General features: G+C 55.9%; 1 protein-coding gene across 1 annotated transcript in view; it reads left to right on the plus strand.

Moving 5' to 3' along the window:
• The window catches only part of ROBO4 (roundabout guidance receptor 4), a 71354-nt gene that overhangs the window by 43290 nt on the left and 16665 nt on the right, over window positions 1–11399 (plus strand). Inside the window, exon 14 of the mRNA XM_029912893.1 lies at window positions 5854–5967. Within this exon, the coding sequence (XP_029768753.1) occupies window positions 5854–5967 (114 nt within the window). The remainder of the gene's footprint in view (window positions 1–5853; window positions 5968–11399) is intronic.

The following is an 11399-nucleotide window of genomic DNA, read 5'->3' on the forward strand; positions in this document are numbered from 1 at the left end:
ATCTGCAAACTTGCTGAGGGTGCAGTCCACGCCATCCTCCAGATCATTAATGAAGATATTGAACAAAACCAGCCCCAGGACCGACCCTTGGGGCACTCTGCTTGATACCGGCTGCCAACTAGACATGGAGCCATTGATCACTACCCGTTGAGCCCGACGATCTAGCCAGCTTTCTATCCACCTTATAGTCCATTCATCCAGCCCATACTTCTTTAACTTGCCAGCAAGAATTCTGTGGGAGACCATATCAAAAGCTTTGCTAAAGTCAAGAAATAACACGTCCACTGCTTTAGCCTCATCCACAGAGCCAGTTATCTCGTCATAGAAGGCAATTAGGTTAGTCAGGCATGACTTGACCTTGGTGAATCCATGCTGACTATTCCTGATCACTTTCCTCTCCTCTAAGTGCTTCAGAATTGATTTCTTTAGGACTTGCTCCATGATTTTTCCAGGGACTGAGGTGAGGCTGACTGGCCTGTAGTTCCCCGGATCCTCCTCCTTCCCTTTTTTAAAGATGGGCACTACATTAGCCTTTTTCCAGTCATCCGGGACCTCCCCCGATCACCATGAGTTTTCAAAGATAATGGCCAATGGCTCTGCAATCACATCCGCCAACTCCTTTAGCACCCTCGGATGCAGCGCATCCGGCCCCATGGACTTGTGCTCTTCCAGCTTTTCTAAATAGTTCCGAACCACTTCTTTCTCCACAGAGGGCTGGTCACCTCCCCCCGATGCTGTGCTGCCCACTGCCTTACAGATCTTTAACATATGGCGGGAACCCTTTGTCCCAAACTCAGTTTGTGGAAAAACACGGACATCCGAAGATGGAGTCCAGAGTCATGTGGCCTGGTCATATGCCCTTGCATACCTTGCTGAGTCATAGCAGTCATTACTTACAGGCTGTCTGGAACATTCACAGGAAGGTTAAGTTTCTTTCAGGGTCCATTGTCTTTGCTGATGGGCCATCAGCACTCTCTGGCTTCTTCATTGTTGTACCAGAAAGGCTAGTTGTGGGTGTCATCAAGCATAAGCACGATTGAAATACAGGTACATAGTCAATATTCATAACTTCAGATACAAAAATGATACATGCATACAAATGGGATAATCATATTCAGCAAATCATAACTTTTCCAATGACACCTCATGTCAAGGCTGAATCCCCACTCTGTCACTTTGAGTACAGAAGTGGGGCCCGCAAGGATTTTGAAAATTCATACTGGCCACTCCAGGCTTGTATTAAACTCCCAAGGTTACAGCTTTTCTCTGACCTTGGCTTGGTAAATGCTGCCACCACCCAAATGCAAAAAAAAAACCCCTTGGACCCAGGAAGGAGCACTGGGGAATTCCTCCCTGTGGGGTACCCTCAAGCCCTTTCACCCCCCTCCGGGGAAGAGCTGAGAAAGAAAACAAAGGAAATTAGCTGTTGCTACCAGCTAATCAAACAACATGTGCACAAACCTCTTAGGACACCAAAAATCCAATCCTGTTCTTAAAAAGGGTAAATTTTATTAAAAACAAAAAGGAAGAAAATACATCTGGAACTTAAGTATCAGGAGGTAGCCGTGTTAGTCTGTATCTACAAAAACAACAAGGAGTCTGGTGGCACCTTAAAGACTAACAGATTTATTTGGGCATAAGCTTTCGTGAGTAAAAAAGTGGGGTTTTTACTCACGAAAGCTTATGCCCAAATAGATCTGGAACTTAGGCATTTTGCTAAATCATAAAAGAAATAATTACAAAAATTAAGCATCAAGATAGCTCTCTTGAGGTTCAGCTTAAAGGTTGCAAGCAAAACAAAAGCATCTGGGGTTAGCACAGAGGAGATCCACAAGCCAAAATAAAGAAATAAACCTAATCGTGTCTATTTAAACATGCCCTGTCCGATGATTTCTTCTAGGTATGGAAGATGAATTTTTATACCTGGTTCAAGCCTTACACAGCATTGCTGCTTATAGCATTGCTGCTCTGTGTCTCCTTCTCCGGAGAACAACAGACAAAGGGAAAGTTTCTTTCCCAATTTTAAAAAGTTCTAGCTTCCCATTGGCTCTTTTGGTCAGGTGCTCACTTTTTCTTTTTCTTTTTCTTTACCTGGGGGACTTTTTAACCCTTTACAGGTAAAGCAAGTAGAGAACAGCTACCAAGAGGGATTTTACAGCTAACTGGCTGGCTGGGTGTCCATCAAAGGGAGCTACCCCCCCTCATACTTCATTTATCATACTTCACATGACCCATCTGGTACAAGATGCACCATAATTATACCATAATCATATCATAATAATATTACTGTGAAGAATATGGGGTGCAGTGTCACACCCCGTCCCTTCTGCCCTACAGAGTTCCAGAGAATTTAAGGTCCATCAGGATCACCTGCTCTGACTTCTCCAGAGACCCTCATCCAGGTGCCCCGTCATCTAGCCCAGTAACTGGTGTTTGCCTGGGCACTGAGCCTAGCTCTTTCCGACCCAGGCCTCTAGGAACACCTGGCCTAGGTGCTGGAACTAGGGGTGCTGGGGGTGCTGCAGCACCCCCTGGCTTGAAGTAGTAATAACAACTCAAACACCTTCAACACCCCCACTATAAACATTGCTTCAGCACCACTGACACCTGGTTTCATAGGAAGCGAATTCACCGATTTCCTTGGTCGAGGAAGGACGGTTGAACAAAGAAGATGATTGAGTTCATAATCTCTCATAGCTGGAAATCGTCCATCAGCAACTGCAGAACTCACCGGTCTGCCAAGCCTGGCAACAGCGACCACTAATTAGTCTCTGCACGTTTCTGTCTTAGATTAACGAGCATAGGCAAAGCGACGATTGGGTTACCAGAATTCAAATGATCCAACTTAAAATTCAATAGCATTCGAAACCGCAGTGCAACTGAAATCTCAAACAGGGTTGAGACTGCCAAAGTATACTGGTTCTCCCTCCGCCTGGATGGGCTTCAGATCCCAGATAACAGTTCCACAGGAATGCCACAGATTCCTGCTGCCTGGTTTCCCTTATGTGTCTTTACATCTCTGTGGATTTTGGTGGATTCGTCAGGATCGTTTTACATGGAATGGGTCAACTCAGCAGCAGCCTTAATGTCAGGGTCCCGCAAAGCTGGGAGTGTATTTACCAGCTGGCTGACATGTTCCCTCCAGCGTGCCACACACTCCACCTCTGCACTGAGTAGCTGATCAGAACTGGAGTCGACTACACCAAATGAAAGATCTTTCTTGGGGGTGAGCTCCACAAGTGTTTATAGAAGGAGGCCACGTTGTTCCTGGCAGAAGATTCCTCGAGGGTGACAACTTTGACTCCCATAAGAGCTTTGTGGTCATATTGCTATGACAGTCCTTGATCCCCAAAATGGCTAAGAAGCCCTGGATCTCCATTAACACCTTAACTGTGTTTGAACAGTGTTGCATGGCTCGTTTGGGAGGTGATATGGTAACGTGTTGTAAGCTAAATAACATTTGTAATCAAGCAATGCACGAAACACGGACTGAAACAAGACTGAAAAGAAGCTGGACACCAGTCAGATGAAGCATTTCTGAATATCAAAAATATCAAATGGTTCAAACTCAAGTTGAATGAAGAGACCCATTTTCTAGCTACACAGGTCCCACTGTCTCAAACAGTCGCCCAGCGCTCTAAGGGGACACGGTCATCTGCTCCGAATGCCTACCAGCTTCCCTGCAAAAATCACCTTCGATTTGGAGCTGGACGGAAAGGACGCCCCGGAGGACCTACAACACGATGGCTGGATGCTGTCAACAGACACCTGTCCCTCACTGGCATCCTGCCCTGTCACGCACCAGATTTGGCTCATCATGGAGTCGCAAACATGTTCAGGGATCTCTACGCTGGCCAAGCTACTAGACAATCGCAATGATCCCTTCTGGTCTTCGAATCCATGACTCTAGGAATCTGCATGGCCCCTCCCTGTACTCTGGGGCCAGTCAGGGCCCTGCTCAGCACCCGTGTAAGGGGATGTCTGCGATTGCAGTACGGGCAGATCTAGCTAGATCGAAGCTTCCTCGGGGAACAGCAGCAGCGAAGTTGCGGCAGCACCAGCAGAGAATGTACCCGGGGTCCTGGGTGAGCAGGGCTAGCCTGTACCACCCCCATGCTGCAATGGCTTCACTGCTGCTGTTACCCGACCTTGCTTTGATCTAGCTAGATCTGCCCTTTCTGCAAACACACCTGCAGCTGCAGTGTAGACAGACTCATAGGCTTGAAAGTTATATCGGCATAGCTACGTCAGTCAGGGGTGTGAACCAACCACACCCTGACCGGGGTAGCTCTGCCCACCTAACCCCCGGAGTAGACACAGCTATGCTGACAGAAGAGGGCTTCCATTGACGTTGTCAGGCTGTCTGGAGTGGCTCACAACCATGAGTGCCAACCCAGGGCAGACTGGCACAAACCAGGGCACAAACCCCAAACTGGTGCTGTGTTTCACAGTTAGACTTCACCAACCCAGTGACAAGTGTGAACTCCTCCAACACTGTAACAGCCTAACCATGGAGTCACAGACAGTCCCCTTGGGCACTCCACTCCATCTTGCTTTTGTGATAGATGGTCCCTTACACCAAAAACCACAACGCTCAGGTTATCTCCAGTCACAAAGGACAAGTCACTTACCCCAGGTCAGTGACACCTCCGATCTCAAACCCAAGACAACGGCTGTAGCCAATCCTATAATAAACTAACTAAAGATTTATTGGAGAAGAAAAAGAAATGAGAGTTATTGACAGGGTTAAAGCAGTAAACACACACACAAATGAGTTACAGTCTTAGGTTCTAAAAGGTAACAGAAGTTTCTATGATCAGCAAGCTCTATATGGCCTCTCTCTTGCGTACCCTTAGAAGTCTTTGCCCCGCACAGTTCAAGCAGCATAGAGATAAAGTTCCTTCTGGCCAGGCATGTTCGAGCACGTCTCCTCTTCAGGGGTATGAGGGGAGCAATCAGCGAAGTCTTTCGTGCACTGATGTCCCACAGTGGCTTGTCTGGTGTCTGTAGACCTTTCGTATGGGCAGCAGATAACACCCCTTGTGGTGAACGAGTATTTCACACCTGGCCGTGCTTCCTCATGACTCGGGGCTTTGCAGGTTCATAGCAAACGCTTCTCGAGTTACAGAGAAAATACGTAAAATGTTGCCCTATAACATGGGATACAGATGTTATATGTGAGATTAACACATGCAGCAACTCACAAGCATGTCATAAAGTCCCAACACCGAACGCATTATAGCTCTAACCTCCGTTGTAACAATGCTAACACACTGGTGAGCCAGGCTGGTTTCCAGCTGGGCATTTGTCAGGGAGGCCGGGGAGCCTTGGCGTGAGCTGGCACCTGGCCTGGCAGTGTTGCACACATAGCTAATGTTCTCTTCTGCCAACGTTGGCTGCATCTATGGGACACGGCTGTGCCGGGAGAGCTGTGCTGGTGTAGTCTCCGCAGTGTGGATGTACCCCAAGCTGGGGCAGCCTGGGGGCCCTAGGAAGTGAATAGCTGTGGCGCAGCGTGCACCACCCCGTCCCAACAGTGCTGGGGACAGAGCAGGGCAGGCTGGGGGGACTGCGCAGGGGGATTCCCAGGCTCGGTCACAGAGTGAAGTCAGGATGGGGACTGGGCCCAAAACCTCCTCACAGGCTCCTCCATGCTTGGTGACAAGTCCAATGCAGCAGCCACTGTCGTGGGCCAGATTCCAGGCACCACCACTGGCTTCAGTGGGCTCACCCCCGTCTGCACAGCTCCAGCTGAGAGCAGGTCTGGCCTGAGAGGGGCCCCGAGGAGAGGGGCAGCTCTGGTTATCCCCCACCACTGTGCCACTGCTCACCCCTCCTCTCCTTCTCCCCCAGAGCTGCAGCAGGCGCACAGCACCCCTGTGCTGTCACCCAGCCTCCCGGCATACTCCACCAGCCCTAGCAGAGCGCCCAGCACCAGCAGCTCAGGAAAGCGTCACGCAGGCAAAGGTGAGCAAAGCCGCGGCCTGCCACACGGACCTTCCTCCAGCCCTGGTCCCAGAGCGCTGAGGCTGCAGCACCAGGCCAGGCTGCCCTTCCCCAGTAGCCTGGGGGCTGGAGGGAGGGGCGCTGGGGAAGGTCAGGACACCTGGAACTCCAGCTCTGCAAGGCAGCAGTGGGGTGCAGAAGAATTTCCTGGGTGCTCTGCAGGCCTGTGAGTGCTATGGGACCTTGTGGGACACTGCCGGAAGTTTGGGGGAGATTGGGTTCACCCATGGGGCCCTGTCGTAGTCTGGGAGGTGCACGGTGGGCTGTTAGCCTACAAGGCTCTCTGGGGGGGGAGGCTGTGTTAGCGGAGGAGGTGGTGCTGGACGGCTGCATTAGTGGCAGGAGTCTCTGGGCACTTTGTTAGTGGGAGGTCTGGGGGGCTGTGTTAGCAGGCGTGTCTCTGGGGGTCTGTGTTACCCTCTGGAGCTCTTGGGCTGGGGAGTGTCTGGGGGGCTGCATTGGTGGGGGAGTTTCTGGGGGGCTGTGTTACCCTGTGGAACTCTCCGGTGGGGGGCAGGGGATGTAATATTCCCTGGTCTTCCGTGAACCTCTGGCCATGAACCCAGGGCCTTCTCCCTCCACACACTGCGGCTGGCTGGAGCCATTTGCTGGCATCGCTTCCCCGACAGTTGGTGGAGATGCCCGGGGGCCAGCCTACTTGGCCCCCACTGGGGCTCATGCCTGGCCAGGGAACTCAAAGGCTGGGCTTGTCTGGGGCCTGGAGACTCAGCCTCCTCTGCTGCTCCCTAGGGACTCTCACAGGCCCCCCAGCTCTCTCCTCGGGTACCCCCAGGCCCCTTTCTTGCTCCTCTGTACACCCCACCCCCACCCCCTCACACTGCCAGACGCTCGGGCTCCCCCAGCTGCCCTCATCCTTCGGCACTTGCCCCCTCATTGTCCACATGCTCCTGCTCCACCTTGTCCCCCGGGCTGGTCCCCCTCTGCCGCCCTGGCTCCGCTCTCCCGGAGGCTGGGGGCAAGCAAGGGGAAGGTGTGGGAGCCTTGTGAGGTCTGCATGGCCTGGGGAGCTGCACTGGGAACCGTGGCCAGGTGCTGCCATCCACAGGCCAGGCCCCAGCGAGGGACAGCGGGACATCTGGTCTGCAGCTGGGGGCATGTCCCTGGCCTCTTGCTGCTGGCCCTGGCCACTGAGTGAGGTGGATTCCTTCCTTGGAGCATCTCTTGCCCTAGCTGCAGACACCTTCCTCCAACGCCACGGACCACGGTGAGCAGAGCCACCCTACCCAGAGGCACCTCTGAGATGGCAGCCTGGGCTGGCCTAGGGCAGAGCTGGCAGCATCCAGGCCTGGGCAAGATGAGGAGACTGGCAGGAGAAAAGGAGGCGATTCTGTAAGCCACCTCCCTGGGGCTCCAGGCCCGTCCGGGGGACGGCAAACACCTGGGGGCAGGGCTGGAGTCTGTTATCCCCTTCCTGACCGTCCCCATGCCTGGGCTGCTGTGAACAGTTTGGAAATCCATTGCCTCTCCTGCGCTCCGTGCGGCGCTGAGCCAGCCAGGGCGGCCATGTCTAGATCTCACTGCCCAGCCACGTAGGGCATCACTGCCCAGTGGAGAGACCAGCCGGAGTGGCTCTGCGTTCTACCAGGGCTTGCACTACTAGAGAGTCGGCAGCAGGGGGCACCAGCGCCCCACGCACAGCCGCCAGCCGGGGCTCTTCCGTAGGGAATCCCCCAGACCGGCCCTGCCCAGTGCTCATCCTACTGCACCCCTAGCTCTGCCCCCCAGCCACGGGGATGCAGAGTGGCTATGCTAGTGCTGCAGGAGGGACGGGGGGGCACTATGCTGGGCGCTGCCCCTCCAGCCGCTCACCAGGGCTGCTCCCCCATTCGGCACACCCCGTGGCTGGGAGTGGGGCTTGCAGCCCCAAAGGCAGGGCGGGCTGGGCTGCTGGGCCCGCCTGCTGGGACTGATTAATGGGTCCAGCCTGGGTCTGGCTCGGTTTCAGCCCCACAAGGTCCAAACCCCAAGTCAGGCCCCAGACATCAGACATTGACCCCCACATCATGATATTTTTTAAAAAGAGAAATCCTGTGGTGGGGGGCTGGCCCCCGGGCTGGGAACAGTCGGCCCCCTGCTGAGCTGGGCTGCATTCAATGTCGTGCCCTCCAGGGGAACCGCTCACAGCCCGGCAGCAATGCCCTGAGGCAGCCCATCCCCTGCAGGCACAACCAGTCGACCGGGAGAGCGCTACATGTATTAAATCCACTTCTGTTCTTCCTGGGGCTCACCGAGCAGGGGCTGTCCCTCCCTGCATGTCTCCCCCCTCCCCCCCGGGCGCTTTCAGCCGCAAACACTGTCTGCCCCCACCCCTGCTTTTCAAGGCACAGCCCCAGGAACCAGGCTACAACCACTAAACATGCAACAGGAAACCCAACGTTTCTGCAACATCCCAGGTCCCATCAGCTCGCAATGCTGTGATGTAAAACCCCGCCAGCAGTAAAGCAGGGCCTTGCCCCAGCTGTTATACAAAGGGAAATGCTGTGTGGCAGAGCAGCTGGGCTTTGGCTCTTTTAGACTTAAAGACTTGGCTTCTCCTCCCAGCTCTGCCTGGCCCGCGGTGACCGTGGACAAGCTGCCCGTTAGCGTCGCTGTAAAAGTGGTGAGATGTGGAACCCTGGCTCAGAATCAGGGCAGTGAAGGGCACAGAAAGAGTAACAGGAGCCGCTGGCACGTGGCCTCTGGTTTGCAGTTCAGCCCCTTCCACCGTGGCTGTGGTCCCCGGCTCCCTTCCTTTGCTTCCAACAGTCATGTGACGGCCGCAGGTCTGCGCATCGCCACGAGACCCCTGCAGCAGGGGTCAGTATAGTGCTGCTCCCACACTGGCACCACGGCCCACAGGAGAAACGTGGGGGGGGCTCAGCTCTGGCCCCCTGCCATAGCGATCCCCGACAGAGAAGGTGTTTAGCTGGTGGGTTGAGCCTGTCTCAAACTCATCCACAGCTTTTATGTAACCCTTGCTCCGACCTCGCTCGGTGTTACAGCTGTCGGCTACGTTCTGTACCAGCCGGTGAACTGCTGGCTTGAGACACTCTCCCAGGGCAGTCTGTGGCAGAGCTGGGAGCTGACCCCCGGGCGGGCTCCCAAGAGCCAGGCTAGCGCTCTACCCACTGGGCCACGCTGCCTCTCCGAGGGGAGTGCAAATCCTCAGAGGGAGGAGGCTCCCCCAAGCAGCGATTCAGACTCTCTGCCCCCAACGCCCGTTGGCTCCGCTCTGGGCACAGCTCAGCTGTCTCGTCTCTATATTCTTTGGGAACCTCCAAATTGCTGGGCATGTGGAGCCGTTAGGAGCCCCACCTCGCTGAGGGCTTTGCAGCCACCTCTCGGGGGGGAGGCATGAGCAGCTGTGCATCGTAGGGAGGTTGGGGGGCCTGTTACCCCGCCCCTGTGCAGTCAATTGCACCCACAAAAACTGACTTATATTTTTCCTCATGGGTGCTCCATCCCCGCTCCACCCTGAGTCCCCATCCCCACTCTGCCCCTGAGCCCCCTCCCTCACTCTGCCTCTTCCTGCCCCTCTCCCGCCACCCTGCCCTTGATCCGCCTCTTCCTGCCCCAGCTCCGCCCCCGAAGCCCCCGGCCAACCCGTTGCTCCCTGCTGTCCGCCTTCTCCCAAGTGCTACCTGCCAGCCGCAAAACAGCTGATCGGTGGCCCTGCCAAACAGCTCTGGCTGGTGGGTGCTGAGCACCCTCGATGTATTTTCTGTGGGTGCTTGAGCCCCAGAGCACCCCCGGCGTCGGCGCCCATGGTTGCACCAGTGTGAAATGACCACACTACCATTGTGATCTGGTAGCGGTTGCACTGGGGCACGGCGCTCGGTACAGGGGTTTGCAGGGTTAGCTGCTCTCTGGTCTGGGGCTGTGCAGTGGGCTGGGCCTGGTCTTTGCCGCGACGCCGGGTGGAACGCCAGCAGACAGGCTGATCTCAGCTGCAGGGCCTTCTCAGAGTCTGGCAGTTGCCTGGTGAGGCAAGGCTGCCACTGAGAGCAGGTATCCTTGTGAGCCACGCAGCTCTGCAGTCCCCTCTACCTTTCCCTCCAGCCCCGGGTGCTTAAATCCTCCGCAGTCATTCCAGAGGCAGCATCTGCAAGGAAGGGGCTGTGGCTGAATCGGTCGCTCTGGGAGAACATCCCGGGCTTTTCATCCCTGACACAGAGCTCATTACGGAGTGGCTAGAGGCTGCCCAGCCACAGAGCGAGAGACAGCCCTTGCCCCAGAGAGCCCAAAAAGATGCAGCCTGCACAGGGCACGAACAAGAATGCTGTAGGCCACGCCAGGGCTCCAGCAAACCTGCAGAGGGGCCTGTGCTGTTGCATCTTCCAGCCGGAGGTGGTCCTTGTCTCCTATATCGATTGTGGGGGGTCTGCCTTCCCTCGCACAGCCTTTGCGCCAGCCGGCGCATCTTGCCCCACTCCCACTTGCTAGCTGTGGGGCCCGTCTGACGCCGGCACGCTTCCCTTCGGCAGCTCTCTTCAGCCTGGTCCCTGGCGATGTGACTGGCGGGAGGAGGTCCCAGGGTGGTTTGGAGTCTCTTCGGCAGGTTCTATCGGGCCCCAGCCCTCAAACTGTGTGGGCTCCTCCCACACCGCCACTGCCTGTCTGTCTGAGTGTCCATCGCCTTGGGTCAGCCAGGCCAGGATCCAGCCCTTCTGCTGCTCATTCTGGCCCTGCATTGCCCCAGCCAGAGGCGGATTAAGGTTTCCTGGCGCCCTGAGCCGGAACAAGTGGAGGGCCCCTCATAAGTTCCTGCTAAGCTGCGTGGCCACGCAGGAGGCCACCAAGAGCCACGCATTGAGGCTCCCCCAGCCCCGGGGTTGTGGCACAGGGAGGAGACACGCCTCTCCCCCCCAGCTCCAGGGCTGCAACAGGGAGAGAGGGAGATCTCCCTGGCCCCACCTCAGAGCCTGCACCCCAAACCCCTCATCCCCTGCCCTACACCAGAGCCCGCACCCCCAGCCGGAGCCCTCACCCCCCTGCACCCTAACCCCCTGCCCCAGCCCTTAGCCCCCTCCCACACGCTGGACCACTCGGTCCCACCCCGGCCACACATCACCTCCATATTGGTGCACACAGCAAAATTCATTCCGCACATGGATGGGAAAATTAAAGGGAACATTGGGCCCCTCCCCACCCCTTCCGCCTGCAGCCCTGCCCCCGTTCCACTCCTTCTGCCTGTGGCCCCACCCACAGCTCCACCCCTTTCTGCCTCTTCCCCCTGGTCTGCCCCACCCAGGGTCCCCCCCATTCTGCCCCCCCCCTACAGCCTGCCCCCCCCCCCTTGCTCCTTTCTGCCCACTGCCCCTGCAGCCCCAAGACCAGAGAAGCTCTCTCCCCATGCCATGGCCCCAGGGCTGCAGAAGGGAGTGAGAGCTCCT

Source organism: Terrapene carolina, unplaced genomic scaffold, assembly GCF_002925995.2.
Source record: "Terrapene carolina triunguis isolate 2854851 unplaced genomic scaffold, T_m_triunguis-2.0 Scaffold374, whole genome shotgun sequence".
NCBI lineage: Eukaryota > Metazoa > Chordata > Testudines > Emydidae > Terrapene > Terrapene triunguis.